Below are 17688 nucleotides of genomic sequence, written 5' to 3'. Positions count from 1 at the left end.
TGAACCATTTTGTGTAACAGGAAAAATTGGAAACAATCCAGATAAGACTAGTTCAATAAAATTATAGTGCTTTCATAGAAAGGAATACTATGCAACCTTAAATAAGAATAAAGTTTTTTATAGACAAGTATGAGACAATCTCCAAGATCTATTCAGTTTTTTTAAAAAGTAATATGTAGACTAGTATATAGTATGTGACCATCTGTGTAAAACAATGGGGAAATAGATGTATGCATGTATATGTTTATGAAAAACATTTCTGGAAGAATCCATAAGAAATTCACAGCATTGATTACTTCTTGGGAGAGCACATGGGTAGCAAGGGCCAGGGGAGTTTTTCACTCTACAGTCTTGTATCTTTTGGACTTTGAAATATCTGACTATCTTATCCATTCAGAAATAAAATGTTAAAGTATATTTTTCATACGAATGAAAGGCAACTTTAAAATATATATATAATCCACATAACATAAAAATTATAGATGCTACCTTAGCAGTTTATAACACTGAAACTCTATTTCTTGAAACAGTTGGAAGTTGATTCAGTGAAATGGTTGGTAATCTTGCAGAATACGTTTTTAATGCCAAAGAATTTTTTTTCTACCCCATACCATAGTCCCTTGAACTTTTATTTAATGTTATTTAAAAATTCCTCTAACTCCTTATTTTAAATGAAATCCCAGTTGTGTCAGCCAAGTTATTTTTCAGTAATGTAACTCCCAACATAGGCATAGGACTACTGCCCAGGCCAACTAATGTAAGCTATAAGTCAAGGAAATTACAGGCTGGAGATAAAAATTATAGTCCTTCTGGAATAGGAATTTGACTGTAAATCAAATAAAAATAGGTTATCCAAGACTACATTAACCTTTAGAAGAAATAAATTGTTTTAATAAACCCAGGAACTATTAAAACCCCTAACATCCACAAATTCTATGAATTGTTGCTCACTACGTTTTTGGAATTGAAGGAGGTATATAACATGGTGGTTGAGAACGTGAGCATAGATGTTTGACCAACTTGGACTTTAGTCCCTGTGTATGGCCTTAGGCAAGTTACCTAATATCTCTTAGCCCCTATCTATAAAATGGAAATAGTATCTACCTCGGCGGCTTGTGAACATGGAATCAGAGCATAAATGCACTACATGGAGCGCAGTGCATGCGATATAAATGGTTGCAATAACAACAGCAACAGTCAACCAAGCAATAAAGTGAAAAGAACCTCAGAAAATCGTTGTTTGTACCCCTGCTCAAAGAGGAAAAGTTGACTTGCCTGAGTTTGGCAGCTGGGAAGAGGGTGCTGGCACTGTAATCCCACACACAGTGTGGCAGGTTCTTAGTAGCACAGAGTTCTTGGTACACTTCTTTCCAAGCTAGCCCCTATAGAGGTTCTTTGTCAGTATTATGTTTGGTTTTAATCAGAAATAGAAGTTAATAAATGTGCAGTTTAGAAATTTTGGAAAAGAGAGCTCAAAAAGGAAAATGAAAACCATCCCTAACTTGTCTCCTAGAATAGAGTTGCCAAAGAAGATATTCGGACATACTTATATTCAAAAACTATTCACTGTTTATCTGAAATTCACATTTAACTGGGCATGCTTATTTCTGTTTGCTAAATCTGACATCCAGACTCTAGAAGGATCTAGTGTGTACTATGGTGTCTATGCTGTATATTTAGAAATCAGTTTTATCCCTTAACTTTTGTTAAGTTTTGTTTTTACATGTAAATTGGGTTTTTAGTATGAGATCAAATATATATTTTTTAATTTAATTTTATTATGTTATTTACCATACAATACATCATTAGTTTTTCATGTAGTCATCCATGATTCATTGTTTTTGTATAACACGCAGTGCTCCATGCAGTACGTGCCCTCTTAAATACCCATCACCAGGCTAACCCATCCCCCCACCACCCTCCCCTCTAGAACGCTCAGGTTGTTTCTCGGAGTCCATAGTCTTTCATGGTTTGTCTCCCCCTCCGATTGTCCCCCCCCTTCATTGTTCCCTTCCTTCTCCTAACATCCTCCATGTTATTCCTTATGTTCCACAAATAAGTGAAACCATATGATAATTAACTTTCTCTGCTTGACTTATTTCACTTAGTTTAATCTCCAGTCCCATCCATGTTGATGTAAAAGTTGGGTATTCATCCTTTCTGATGGCTGAGTAATATTCCAGTGTGTATATGGACCACATCTTCTTTATCCATTCATCTGTTGAAGGGCAACTCGGCTCTTTCCACAGTTTGGCTGTTGTGGACATTGCTGCTATGAACATCAGGGTGCATATGGCCCTTCTTTTCACTACATCTGTGTCTTTGGGGTAAATACCCAGTAGTGCAATTGCTGGGTGATAGGGTAGCTCTATTTTTAATTTTTTGAGGAACCTCCACACTGTTTTTCCAAAGTGGCTATACAAACTTGAATTCCTACCAACAGTGTAAGAGGGTTCCACATTCCCACCAACAGTTTAAGAGGGTTCCCCTTTCTCCACAACCTCTCCAACATTTGTTGTTTCTTGCCTTGTCAATTTTTGCCATTCTAACTGGCGTAAGGTGGTATCTCAATGTGTTTTTGATTTGAATGGCTAATGATGATGAATATTTTTTCATGTGTCTATTAGCCATTTGTATGTCTTCTTTGGAGAAATGTCTGTTCATGTCTTCTGCCCAATTTTTATTTTATTTTTTTAAGATTTTTTATATATTTATCTGAGAGAGCATGAACGCGGGGAGGAGGGGCAGGGCAGAGGGAAAGGAAGAAGCAGACTCCCTGCTGAGCACAGAGCCTGACGCAGGGCTCAATCCCAGGACGCTGAGATCATGACCTGAGCTGATGCTTGACTGACTGAGCCACCCAGCTGCCCCTGCCCGTTTTTAATTGGATTATTTTATTTTGGGGTGTTGAGTTGTATAAGTTCTTTATATATTTTAGATCCTACTCTTTACTGGATATGTTATTTACAAATATCTTCTCCCATCTAGTAGGTTGTGTCTTTTAGTTTTGTTTATTGTTTCCTTTGCTGTGCAGAAGGTTTTTATCTTGATGAAGTCCCAAAAGTTCATTTTTGCTTTTGTTTCACTAGCCTTTGGAGATGTATCTTGAAAGAAATTGCTGTGGCCGATGTCAAAGAGGTTACTGCCTATGTTCTCCTCTAGGATTTTGATGGATTCCTGTCTCACATTGAGGTCTTTCATCCATTTTGAGTTTATCTTTGTGTATGGTGTTAGAGAATGGTCGAGTTTCATTCTTCTGTATATAGCTGTCCAATTTTCCCAGCACCATTTATTGAAGAGACTGTCTTTTTTCCATTGCATATTTTTTCCTGGTTTGTCGAAGATTAGTTGACCATAGAGTTGAGGGTCCATATCTGGGCTCTCTTTTCTGTTCCATTGGTCTGTATGTCTGTTTTTGTGCCAGTATCATGCTATCTTGGTGATCACGGCTTTGTAATATAGCTTGAAATCTGGCAACGTGATGCCCCCAGCTTTGTTTTTCTTTTTCATTTCCTTGGCGATTCGGGGTCTTTTCTGATTCCATACAAATTTTAGGATTGTTTGTTCCAGCACTTTGAAAAATGTCATTGGAATTTTGATCGGGATGGCGAGATCAAATATATAGTTACTTAACTTTTCTTCACTTTTTTTGGTGGTATCACTTCTGTATTTTAATTTTAATCTGGGATTTATTTTGATGTATATTGTTAGATGTAGGTATTAACTTTCCCCCTAAATGGATAATTACCTGCCCCAACATCATATATTGAATAATCTTTCTTTTTCTACCTGCTTAATTGAATTCAGTGATTTCTCGTTATAATAATCTGGATTATTATACTTGGTTCTTTTTTCACCTACTATAATTTATCTCTAGTATTTGTAGCTATCTTATTGCATATTTATATTTATTATAATAATCTTTATTATAATTTATAGAATCTAATTTCTTTCAGAAAATAATCAAAATACACCTTGTAAATAAATAAGTAAAATATTAGCCCACAATTACTGTAAAATCAGCATGTCTAAATTTATGTTCTTTCTAACTCTTGATCTCCTGTATTTAATTTTTGGTACTACTCTTCTAGCCAAATGAAGTTCTGGTTTTTCCTCAAGGATTTCCTTGTAACCTCTCTAATCCCCAGGCTTTTCTGATTATACCTCCTAAACATTTTTCAAATCCTTTTCCTTTTTTTCATCCTAGCTATTATTGGCTGATTTCTTACCATCACCTCTAACTCACTTGGACCAATCCATTTTCCAAATAGTTGCCAGAGTGGTCTATTTAAAACTCCTGTCTGACCACTTCTCTCTCCTGGTGCTATCACCCCATTCAGTGCTAATCCGACTCCGTGCCCTCCCAAAACCCCCTCAGTCCTCAGTTGTACTCAATCCCCATTCTTCCTGTGGCAGCACACAAAGAGCTCCACCATCTGCCCTGCCTACTGGCCTCACCTCTAAGCTCTTCCTTAACTCTCACTTGACCTTCTAGGAATTCTAAACTCCTTATGTTCCCTCTTTCCTTACCCCACCCCTGTGGCACATGCACACACACTATCTGTTCAGGTGTCTGTGCGCCACTGCCAACGTTCTGCCACTGTCCTTCTCCTGGCTGCGTCTCTACCTGTCTGTGTCAGAGACTGCAGCTGCCTCCTTAATATCCCTCTCCCTTTTATCCATGCTAACAGAAACCTGATCTTACTGTGTAACATCTGGGAGGGGCCACTGGAAGTAAATGGCAGTCATCAGTAGGCCTGCCAGGAAAGTTTCTTAATAGAACCCTTTTACTTTCTTTCTTGAAACATAGACATGATAGCTGGTGCTGTAGGATTCTCCTGGACTACAGAATGACTTTGAAAATTGTCATATAAGAGATACTGACACACACATCACTAGTGACACATAGTCACATAGTAAAGTAAGCTTTATGGAGAACTTAAAAGCAGAGGAGCTTATGTGGGTCTTCATCTTTCATTCAAGAGAGGTATGGTTTGGCCAGGCAAAAATAACATGAGCTAAAAGTGTTCCAGGACAGGGATGGTGCCTCCATACCACTGGACATTTTAATGGAGAAGTTGGAGGAGTCAGTGGAATGTGTAACAGTGGGCTTCCTGGTCAGGGAAACTAACTGCCTTCCTAACCAGAGAGAACTTCCCATTAGGAGCTCACTTTCCATGCCTCTGCAGTTGCCAGCCAGTAAAGATCTAGTGTTTTCCAAAGAGCCATTTCAGACCCAATGAGCAAACTCATTGCCAGGCTAGCAGCTGGGAAGGAAGGGAGCCCCTAAGGCCTTCCAGAAAATAAAAAGGCCATCTCCCTTGAAGAGTAATCCAAATACTAAGGATGACAGAGCAATAATATATCAGGAGTCTGGGTTTTGTTAACTATGGCACCGCCATACAAACCCTGGAATGCGTACTTATGTAATTGTGAGAGAAAGAAACTGTTTTCTGCTAAATATAACTAACTTCTAACTAGTTCCTCTGATATAATGAAAATCTTCCCCTCTTCGGGAAGCTCTCTGTGGAGGGTCTGGGTTGGGACCCCCCAGTTTTATGCTTCCAGATTACTCTGAGTATGATTCTAGCTTCTCCTTACTTTCTGTTGTAATGTTATGTTTCTTTCCCTACCAGCATGATTCCCTGGGGGTCAGTACCATATGTCACTCCCTTTGGTCGCTCCGGTGTCAGTATAGAATGTCTCAAACACAGCAGCACACAGGGTTGGTTTGTCTGAACGAAGGAATGAATGAGACTCCTCTGTTGGCTTTTTTTCCCTAAGCTCACATTGCTGGTTTTAGTCTTCCACAGGTGGTCCCCTCCTGCTTTCGTTAAATAATTAGAAACATTTGTAAGACATTGAGAATCATTTATTCCATAAAGCATAATCACAAGACTATAAACTTGAAGCTATTTTATACCTTTGACTCCATTTAAATTTTTTTTGGTCCCGGTTTCATATGCACCTTGGAGAACGCGCTATGTTTGGTATCCTAAAGTTGCTAAGGCTATTTTCATAATATGCCATTGATGTGATAACAGATTCTTCAAAATATAGGATTACATAATGCAAACTATTTGATATTAAATACAAATATCCTTGGTGTTTGCTTCTCAATATTGAATATGTTTGGAGCTAATATATAATTTATTTTTTTAAGATTCTTTTTTTTAAGACTTTATTCATTCATGAGAGACAGAGAGAGAGGCAGAGGGAGAAGCAGGCTCCCCACAGAGCAGGGAGCCCAAAGCAGAACTCGATCCCAGGACCCTGGGATCACGACCTGAGCCGAAGGCAGACGCTTAACCGACTCAGCCACCCAGGCACCCCAATATACAATTTATTTTGGATCTTTTTTTTTTTTTTTTAAAGATTTTACTTATTTATTTGAGAGAGAGAATGAGACAGAGAGAGAGAACATGAGAGCGGGGAGGATCAGAGGGAGAAGCAGACTCCCTGCTGAGCAGGGAGTCCGATGCGGGACTCGATCCCGAGACTCCAGGATCATGACCTGAGCCGAAGGCAGTCGCTTAACCAACTGAGCCACCCAGGCGCCCCTTATTTTGGATCTTTTTAACTGCTGCTAATTTGTTGTCTAGAATTGCTTTGGGCTTTAGCAAAACAGGATGTTTTATTTGTGGTTTGTTTATTGGCTAGTGTCCCTTCATAAACTAGGTATTTTATTAGTAAATTTCAGTAAGTGGTTTTCTCATCTATAAATTCTCAGCTGTAAAAATTGCCATATTATATCCTATTTTTATCTTCCTTATGTACATTTCTCTAGGATAAAATATTTTTAATTTTACAGACAGTAGCTCTTGATGGAACATTATTTTTAAAATCTGGGGTGATCTCTGGAGGGTCAAGTGACTTAAAATACAAAGCTAGATACTGGGATGAGAAGGAGATAAAGAACTTAAGAGACAGAAGAGCCCAGCTTATCCAGGAATTAAAGGTAAGTCCATGCTGTAAAAGTTGTGGAATACTAAGCTGTAGAATAGTTGTGTTTTAAAATTAATTTTTGTGGTCATAAAAGTACCATGCCTATAGTTTAAAAAACCCCAAGTAAAGCAAAATAGAATAAAGTTAAAGACAATATTTCTCTTACCTGTCCTCATATCTCAGTGATACTTGCTAAACACAGTTTGATATATAGCTTCTGGAAATTTCCTCTGTATATGCAAATATATGTATTATTTTTCCTGTTTATTTTATGATGGGCTTTTGCTACAAATATTGTTTGCAGCAAGCTTTTACATTTACCATTATAACAAGGACATGTTTTTATCTTAGCATACAGAGAACCACTTATTTTTACTGAATCCTGCCTGGTATTTCATTGTATAGGTTGTGTTTACTTAACCAGTCTCCAATAATGGACATTTTGGGTTTTGCTATTACAAGCGAGGCATCATTAAACATTCTTCAGAGAAGGAGAATAACCAGTACCTAGGAGTATAAATTCTGTAGCCACGCTGCCTCAGTTTCAGTCCTGGTTCCGCCACTTACTAGGTACTTAGTAGGACCTTGGACAAGTTACTTAACCTCTCTGTACCCTAAGTTTCCCACCTGCAAAATGGGTATAATAAAAGTATCGTCCTTTTAAGTTTAAGGATTAAATCACATAATCCAGTTAAAATACTTAAAACAGTGCCTGGCATGTGTGAGTACTATATAAATGTTTGTTGTTATTATTTAAAATAACTTTATTTGTATAAATATATCTCTAAGATGAATTCCTATATGTGGAATTCTGGGTGTAAGCATATGTGTATCTATTAGATGTTGCCAAGTTCCCATCAAAAGAACACTTGTAGTAGTATATGTCCCTGGATTGCAACACGAAATATTAGCAGATATTTCCATCTTTGCCAATCTGATTGGTAAAAATATATATATGACCCAATTGTTTGAGTATGCATTTCTTAAATTATACCTGAGATTGAGCATTTCTGCTTGTTTTATTGGTTCTTTGTAATTTTTTGTTCAAACTCCGTATTTATCTCCTATGCACATTTTTCTATTAGGTTGCTTATTATTTTATTACCTACTCTAAGAATTATTTGTATAATGAGTAAATTAGTTCTTAGTCATATATGTTGTAAATATATTGTTTGACTTTTGTTGGGTTAATTGAGGTATAATTTATATACAATAACCGCCACCCATTTTAAGCGGGTGATTCAGTAAGTTTGGACAAATGTGTGTAGTCATGTAATTGCCCCCACAATCACAGAATATTTCCATCATACCCTGGTTTCTTTGTAGTCAGCCTCCTTCCTGGACCCTGGACTGAGAGTGGGGATAACAATAGCGCATCTTTCACAGCACTGTTGAAAGGGTTAAGTAGGTTAAAAAATGTAAACTTGATAGAACACTGGTAAGTGCTCAGTAAATGTGAGATATTATTTAGAATATCCATGAAACACTTTAAAAAACTAATTACATGCTTGTCCGTAATGCAAACCTCAGTAGCTTTTTAAAAGGTCATCTTGATTATAATTTAATGAAGTTAGAAGTAGTGACTAAAAAATTTTTGTTTGCATAGAAATTAAGAAATGCACTTTTAGGTAGTTTGGGGATCAAAGAAGTAATCAAAAGGCAAATTACAAAATGTCTCGAAAGTGGTAAATGGGAAGTCTTTGAGACACATATAAGCTACATCAAAAGGAAATACCTCCATTTTTAAAGAAGAAAGATGAGATATAGGGACATTTATTACTTTAAGAAACTAGAACAACCACAAAACAAACAAGAACTCATAATGGAATTTTTTTTAAAGATTTTATTTATTTGACAGCGCACAAGCAGGGGGAACAGCAGGCAGAGGGAGAAGCAGGCTCCCCGCTGAGCAGGTGGAGCCTGATGTGGGGCTTAATCCCAGGACCCAGTCGCTTAACCAACTGAGCCACCCAGGCGCCCTAATGGAATTTTTAAAGCTGAATTTAGAGAACAAAACAAAAGAGAAAAGGGACCAGTGAATCTAAAGGCTGTTCTTTTGAAAGACTAATAATAATAAATTCTTTGCAACTCTAATAAAGGGAGGAAAAGTTAGAAGCAAAAATAGACTGGGAACGAAAAGATTAAAATAATTTAAAGAGAATCGTATGAGCAAATAACTATGTAATAAAAAAATTGAAAACCTGAAAGAAATGGAAGATTTTCAAAAATATATAATTAAAAATAAATATATAAAAATAAATATATAAATAAAGATTGACCAAAAAGAAGTGCGATGTTTGAAAAGTTAGGCACCGGCAGGCAGCGGTTAGTCTGCTGCCCAGCCCCTACCCACAGCGTCTTCCTTTCTTTCTGGGCTCTATTAAAGAATCATAAAGAACAAAACAACTAGATTTCCCAAGTTTCACTGTAGCTACCAGTGGCCATGTGACAGTTTTAGAGCTATAAATGAAAGTGTTGGTTTCATCTCCTGCATTTTCTTCTTCCTTACTGGAATGCAGTCAGGAGGCCTGGAGATGCAGCAGCCATCTTGTAAAGAGACAGCAAGATGAGGATGAGGCCATTGTTCTAAGAAGCTAGAAGTTATATGCCATTGTTGAGGAACTGCATTACCCTAGACAGCTTTTGTGTGAGAATCATAAACCCACATTTGTTTTAAAGCTTCTGTTAGTTGAGTGACCCACCATTGAAAAAACACTTCAGGAACATAAAATAGCAGCTATGGAAAACAGTATGAGTAACTGGGTACACATGTATTCATGTGAAGACTAGGAGTAAAAATACAGAACAACATACCTACACTAGGGAGTTAATGTGGTTGAGTAATGGGGTGGGTGAAGGAGGAAGAGAAGGTACTAAAAGCAGGGCTGATCCCATTTATGTCACTTGTGTGCCTTGGGTGGAACACACACTTCGCATTCCTCATTTTTCACTCCTGTTTCCTCCTAGGAAGTGTGTTAGTCTTTGAGGGTGTTGTAGGGCATTGTGGTCCCTCCAGATGGCTTGTGCACTTAATTGCCAGTCTCTTATCAGAAGGGGGAAGACGGGGTGTGGGTGACTTATGACACGTGAAAGTGCCTTTCTGTTGTAAAATGTTCTATTTCTCTCCCTTTTTAGGATTTAATGAAGATACTTCGCAAGGAAGCAGATTTGAAACAAATACAGACTCTAATACAAGGAACTCATACACGACTCAAATATTCGCAAAGTGAACTAGAGATGATTAAAAAGAAGCACCTTGCTGCTTTTTACCGGGTAATGTGGGCTGACAGAAAACTTGGTGGAGACGAGAACCAGGACAGAGAATTTCAGGAATTACATTTATGTAGCATCATGTAATTTTTACATTTTACCCCATGATTGAGATTATATTTTAGTTTATTTTTATGGTTGTTAATCTTGACATACAGCCATGCCTCCATTTACCTTATCTCAGGGATGCCCCCTTTTTTTAAAAAAAGATTTTATTTATTCATTTGAAAGAGAGAGAGCACAAGTGGAGGGGAGACAGAGGGGAGCAGCAGAGGGAGAGGGAGAAGCAGACTCCCCGCTGAGCAGGGAGCCCCATGTGGGGCTCAGTCCCAGGACCCTGGGATCATGATCTGAGCCGAAGGCAGACGCTTAACCATCTGAACCACCCAGGTGCCCATGGGATTCCCTTTTTATTCTAAAAGATACCTTCACATATGTTTGCTTCACTGTATAAAGGTAAAATAGCTATGTTAAAAAGAAATCTTTCTCTTTTGTAATTAGGAACAATCTCAGCTACAAAGTGAACTACTAAATATTGAGTCTCAGTGTACTGTGTTGAGTGAAGGAATCAAAGAACGGCAACAAAGAATTGAAGAATTTCAAGAAAAGATAGATAAGGTCATGAATGGTGTATTTGTTACTGATTGACACGTAAAATATAGTTCTAGACCAGATACCCGATATAGGGCTTCTTGAATATATGCTAAAGCAGTTTGATAAGTGCTTAGTTTTATTGGTTTGCCAAACGAGTTTGTTTGTGTCTTTGGAGAACTACTGTTGGCCCTCTCAAGAGATAATGACCAGTGCATAGTTACTCTCTTCTGCTCTCCAGCATCTCCTTGCCCATTGTAAAAATTACAGCTTCTTTCTTCTCCCACTGACCTTAACACCAGAAAGAACCTTTCTTTCAGATTATCTTTTTAAAAAGTTACTCATTCCCTCAGTAATTATTTCTTGAACATTTATTATATATACACCAGGCACAGTGCTTGGCTCTGAGGCAACAAAGATTTGGTCATCTAGCCTCTGCTTATAAAATGACAGGAACTTTCTGGCTTAATTCATTCTGCTGTTGATCCTCTCTAATCCTTAGAAAGTTGTCTGTCCCACCATCACTTAATAACTTCCACCCATTGCTTTAGTTCTGCCTTGTATCACAGGATTTGAAACCACACCTCCGTTGCTCCTTAATTAACTCTTTTCCAGGTTAAGTACCCCTGATGCTTTAATCATGGATTTAAGACCAGCTCTGGTAACTATCCTCTGGGTGCTCTGTTGTTTGTCAATGCCCAGAACAAAGTTTAATGTCAAAATACTGTCTGACCTGTACAGAGTACTGTGGGACTCAACACATAGAACTATAACTTGCCATAGTTTTTATTATGTAGTTATGTAAATTGTAACTTACCACTGCATCTGTCATATCCCATTCATATTTAATTTATATTCAACTAAAATCTGAAAGTTTTTAACATGTCCTGCTGTTTAAAACAGGTCTCTCTTTTCCTAAAATTGTATATAAATGCAGGGCCTTAAAACTATTGAGGTTAAATGTTGTTTTGTTGGATTTGGCTCATTCTAGTTCTTCCAAATCTGTCTGAGTCTTAATTCTATGCTCCAGTCCTTTTGGCTTCTACTGCCTGAGACTCTATATAGTATCACTCCTATCTAAAGAATATCTTATTTATTGATGTAGAATGTTGTATTACGGTGTGGCTAATGTAAAGGAAATAGTTCTAACTTTGTTTCTAACACTTCATAAAACCAAAAGTGTTAATAAGGCCAATTATGAGCTTTCTTATTTATTTTTTAGAGTAAGAAATTTGAAAACAGAGGATATAGTTTGAGGAGTTAAAGAAAAAAAACAACAACACTGGTTCCTCAGAGTATGATAATGCTTTTCAGATTAATTCTTGGCCTAATATAGGAAATTCTTGGTGGGAAAAATTTAGGTTTAAGTATTGTCTGTATACCTTCTTAAAATTAATTATTAAACCAGTTGTTTTGAAATAATTTAAAAGGTAGAAGATGAGATTTTCCAACACTTCTGTGAAGAAATTGGTGTGGAAAATATTCGTGAATTTGAGACGAAACGTGTTAAACAGCAACAAGAAATTGATCAGAAAAGGTATTTTTATTAGAAGATGTTAGTAAGCAACTTACACATACATAAATGTAACTGTTATTTCATTTTTTTAGAGATTTATTTATCCATTTTAGAGAGAGAGTGGGGAGGGAGGGGCAGAGGGAGAGAATCTTCAAGCAGACTCCCTGCTGAGTGCAGAACCCAATGCGGTGCTTGATCTCATGATACGAGATCATGACCTGAGCCAAAACCAAGAAGAGTTGGATGGTTAACCAACTGAGCCATCCAGGCTCCCCTATAACTATTATTTCTTAATTTAAGGGAATTGTGCCTGAGTGAGTCTTTATTTCATTTCATCAAGAAATAGCTAGTAAACATTCATTATACATTATAAAGAGATACAATTCTTTTATTCCATAATTTTTTAAAGAGAAAAAGCATAAATATACAAAATAAGAAAATGGGGACATAACTACACACATAGCAGTTACTTAAAAAATAGTAAGACAATAATTTATTTCTCTGTAAATATCCATGTATGTGGATAAAATTGATAATCTTCAAGAAATAACATGTTCCCAAGATAGAAAAATGTAAGGAGGCCAGCTGCCATAGGAAAAAAACTACCCATCATTCTCTTCCCCAGATTCACCAGGCACATATGGTTTCACAAATGAATCATCCCAGTAAACTTTAAAGGCACAAGTAACTTCAACATTTAACATTTAAACAAATGTTCAATATTTAAACTGCTTCATAGTATAGAAGAGGAAGAAACATCTTTTTGTGAAATGAACACAATTTTTAATAATATTGATGCAAAAATTTAAAAAAAAGGTATGTACAGATACCATAAGAAACTCTAAATCATTCTTACCTATAAATAACCAAATAAAATAAGGTTACCTAGAAACAAGCAGTAAAACAACACAGCAAAAGAATACACCATTATCTAGTGTAGACTTCATTCGAGAAATAAAAGGGTGGTTCAGTATCAGGAATTATTGCTGTAATTTGCCATATTAATGATCAAAGAAGAAAAATAAGACGAAGAAGGCACTTGACGGAATTCAGCATCCATTCTTGATTTAAAAATCCTAAAATGTGAGTAACTGTTACATGAGAAAAGACACCCTATTCTTTTTTTAAATTTTTTTATTTAAATTCATTTAGCCAACATATAGTACATCATTAGTTTCAGATAAAATACACCTTATTCTAAGTCAGCATCATGTTTTCATGGAGTAGCACTAGAAGTGTTCCTAGTAAAGTTAGAAATGAGAATAATATTTGGTATCACCACCATTACCTAACGCTCTTCTGGAAATCCTAGTCCATTGAGTTAGACAATAAATATAAATAAGGTATAAACATTTGCAAAGGAGGGAATAAAACTTCCACTATTTGTGGGTTATATGGTATATATCTAGAAATTCCTAGAAAACAAATTAGAAACTGAAATTCTTAGAAAACTGTTAGAAACAAAAGACTTCAGTAATGTGGCTGGATATAAACATTAATATGAATACTTTAAATTAAAAATTAATATAAAAGTTAATTTAAAAATTTTTAGACTTTCTGTATAGAAACTACCAGGAAGATAATTTGTAGGGAGAAAATATCTCAATTATTAAGAGATGAAAAAGGTAAAATACTTAGTACTTAGGAATAAACTTACTAAATGTGAAAGTATATAAAGAAACTTTCAGGGGCGCCTGGCTGGCTCAGTTGGTGAAGCATGCAATGCTTGATCTTGGGGTTGTGAGTTCGAGCCCCACATTGGGGATAGAGTTTACGTAATAAAAAAAATTTTTTTATAATATTTTAAACAAGACAGAGAATAATCTTGAATAAAAATAAAAGGCATACTAGTTTTTTCATAGGAAGATTGAACATTATAAAGAAGTTGGTTCTCCCTAATTTAATCTCTAATTTACATATCATCTCAATACATGTATGGACAAGGATTTTTTTAACTAGATAGCTGATTCTAAAGTTCACATTCAGAACTAGCTAAGAAAAGTCTGGAAAAGGTAATGAGAAAGGACTAGAAGTCCCAGATTTTAAAACATGTATAAAGTTGGATTAATTAAAATCTTGAGGTGCTTGCTCACAAGTGGGAGTCCAGAAATATACTCAGATCTATAAGGGAAATTTGATTTAATATAAAGCTGGAATTTCATATCAGTGGAAAAAAATATACTCTTCAGTAAATCATGTTGGGAATACATGTGTTTGCAGCCTGGAAAAAAACCTACTTGGATCCCTGTCTCATTCCTTAGATTAATGCCAGCTGAATCGAAGATTTCAATAAATAAAATGAAGGCATAAGAATACTAGAATAAGTCATAAGAGAATTTTTAAAAATAATCTCAGATCAGAGAAGGTCTTTCAGTATGACATAAATCCTGGAAGCCACAAAAGAAAAGAAAAAATGCAAATGTATGAAATAACGTGTTTTGCATGGCAACAGCACCATGAAGAAAATCAAGACAAATGACATTCTGGGGAAAAATATATGTACATGTATGTGTTTAGAGATTGTTAAGAGTGGTTGCCTCTGAGGAGACTGAGAGGGAGAGATAGAGATATTTTACTTTTTGTGTATTCTTACATCTTTTTAACTTTGTACCATATCCATGTATTATTTATTTGAATATAATTGCATTGGAATTATGACTATAAATTCTGAATTGAAGGGTACAATAGTGATGATGACAAGGTTGTATTGTAGGTCAAAGGACAGTCCCTTTGCCCAAGGTATAGTCATTTTATATTTAAAAGGAGTAAAAGTCATGCAGAAATAGGAAACAAAGCATTTATGACTGCAGATTATTTCAGATCTAGACTTTACTGTACTTACCTAGATGATTGGTTTATTTTGTATTAGGCACTTCTCTTTTTTTCAGTTTTATTGAGGTATAATTGACATACATCACTGTGAAGGTGTACAGCATAATGATTTGAATTATGTGTATTGTAAAATGATTACTGCATAAGTTTAGTTAACATCTTTCATTTAGATACAAAAATCAAATATAATTTTTATTCTTACTTATGTTTTTACTTTTTATTTCTAATACAGTTAACATACAGTGTTATATTAATTTCAGGTGTACAATATAGTGATTCAGTAGTTCCATATGTTACACAATGCTCATCGAGATAACTATACTCTTAATCCCCTTTACCTATTTCACGCATTCCCCCACCCACCTCCCCTCTCATAACTATTTGTTCTCTATAGTTAAGAGTCTGTTTTTTGGTTTGTCTCTCTTTTTTTTTTCCTTTGTTCATTTGTTTTGTTTCTTAAATTCCACAGAGGAGTGAAATCATATGGTATTTGTCTTTCTCTGACTTACTTCACTTAGCATAATACTCTCTAGCTCTATCCATGCAAATGGCAAGATTTCATTCTTTTTTGTTGCTGAATAATATTCCATTGTGTATATATACCACATCTTCTTTATCCATTCATCAATCGATGGACATGTGGGCTCCTTCCATAATTTGGCTATTGTTGATAATGCTGCTGTAAACATAGGGGTGCATCTATCCCTTTGAATTAATGTTTTCATATTCTTTGTGTAAATACCCAGTAGTGTGATTACTGGATTGTAGGGTAGTTCTATTTTTAACTTTTTGAGGAAGCTCCATACTGTGTTCCACAGTGGCTGCACCAGTTTGCATTCCCACCAACAGTGCATGAGGGCTCCCCCTTCTCCACATCCTCGCCAACACCTCTTGTTTCTTGTGTTTTGATTTTAGCCATTCTGACAGGTGTGAGGTAATATCTCACTGTGATTTGTATTTTCCTGATGATAAGTGATGCTGAGCATTTTTTCATGTGTCTGTTGGCCATCTGTGTGTCTTCTTTGGAGAATGTCTGTTCATGTCTTCTGCCCAATTTTTATTTTATTTTTTTAAGATTTTTTATATATTTATCTGAGAGAGAGAGCATGAGCGGGGGGAGGAGGGGCAGGGCAGAGGGAAAGGGAGAAGCAGACTCCCTGCTGAGCACAGAGCCTGACGCAGGGCTCAATCCCAGGACCCTGAGATCATGACCTGAGCTGATGCTTGACTGACTGAGCCACCCAGCTGCCCCTGCCCGTTTTTAATTGGATTATTTTATTTTGGGGTGTTGAGTTGTATAAGTTCTTTATATATTTTAGATCCTACTCTTTACTGGATATGTTATTTACAAATATCTTCTCCCATCTAGTAGGTTGTCTTTTAGTTTTGTTGATTGTTTCCTTTGCTGTGCAGAAGGTTTTTATTTTGATGAAGTCCTAATACTTTATTTTTGCTCCTGTTTCCCTTGCCTCAGGGGACCTATCTAGAAAAAAGTTGATATGACCAGTGTCAGAGACATTACTGCCTGTGCTCTATTCTAGGATTTTTATGGTTTCAGGTCTCACATTTAGGTCCTTAATTCATTTTGAGTTTCTTCTTTGTATAGAGTATAAAAGAAGTGGTCCAGTTTTCCCAATACCATTGCATATTCTTTGTTAAAGATTAATTGACCATATAATTGTGGGTTTATTTCTGGGCTTTCTGTCCTGTTCTTTTGATCTGTGTGTCTATTTTGTGCCAGTACTGTACTGTTTTAATTACTGCAGCTCTGTAGTATAACTTGAAATCTGGAATTGTGATACCTCCAGTTTTCTTTTGCTTTTTCAAGGTTGCTTGGCCTTGTAGGGGTCTTTTGTGGTTCCATACAAATTTTAGGATTATTTGTTCTAGTTCTGTGGAAGATGCTATTGGTATTTTGATAGGATTGCATTAAATCTGTAGATTGCTTTGGGTAGTATAGACTTGACAGTATTTGTTCTCCAATCCATGAGCATGGAATGTCTTTCCATTTCTTTGTGCTGTCTTTAATTTCTTTCATCAGTGTTTTATAATTTCCAGAGTACAGGTCTTTCACCTTTTTGGTTAAGCTTATTCCTAGGTATTTTATATTTTTGGTGTAATTATAAATGGGATTGTTTTCTTAATTTCTCTTTCTGCTGCTTCATTATTCGTATATAGAAATGCAGTGGATTTCTGTAGATTGATTTTGTATCCTGTGATCTTTACTGAATTCATTTATCAGTTTTAGTAGTTTTTTGGTGGAGTCTTCAGGGTTTCTGACATATAGTATCATGTCGTCTGCAAATAGTGAAAGTTTTACTTCTTCATTACCAATTTAGATGCATTTTATGTCTTTTTCTTTTTTTTTAATGTCTTTTTCTTGTCTGATTGCTGTAGCTAGGACTTCCAGTACCATGTTGAATAAAAGTGGTGAGAGTAGACATCTTTATTTATTCCTGACCTTAGAGGAAAAGCTCTCAGTTTTCCTCCATTGAATATAATCTTAGCTGTGGGTTTTTCTTTTTATTTATTTA

General features: G+C 36.0%; 1 protein-coding gene across 2 annotated transcripts in view; it reads left to right on the top strand.

The window, feature by feature from the left end:
- The window catches only part of SMC1B (structural maintenance of chromosomes 1B), a 67021-nt gene that overhangs the window by 29385 nt on the left and 19948 nt on the right, over window positions 1-17688 (top strand). For both annotated transcript variants that reach the window (XM_078076728.1, XM_036120571.2), the window contains exons 12-15: window positions 6812-6958; window positions 10081-10218; window positions 10717-10833; window positions 12237-12343. In XM_078076728.1, coding sequence (XP_077932854.1) covers window positions 6812-6958; window positions 10081-10218; window positions 10717-10833; window positions 12237-12343 — 509 coding nt within the window. The remainder of the gene's footprint in view (window positions 1-6811; window positions 6959-10080; window positions 10219-10716; window positions 10834-12236; window positions 12344-17688) is intronic.

Source organism: Halichoerus grypus, chromosome 6, assembly GCF_964656455.1.
Source record: "Halichoerus grypus chromosome 6, mHalGry1.hap1.1, whole genome shotgun sequence".
NCBI lineage: Eukaryota > Metazoa > Chordata > Mammalia > Carnivora > Phocidae > Halichoerus > Halichoerus grypus.
The sequence above is the reverse complement of the archived record's forward strand: the minus strand, read 5'-3'. Positions and strand labels throughout refer to the sequence as shown.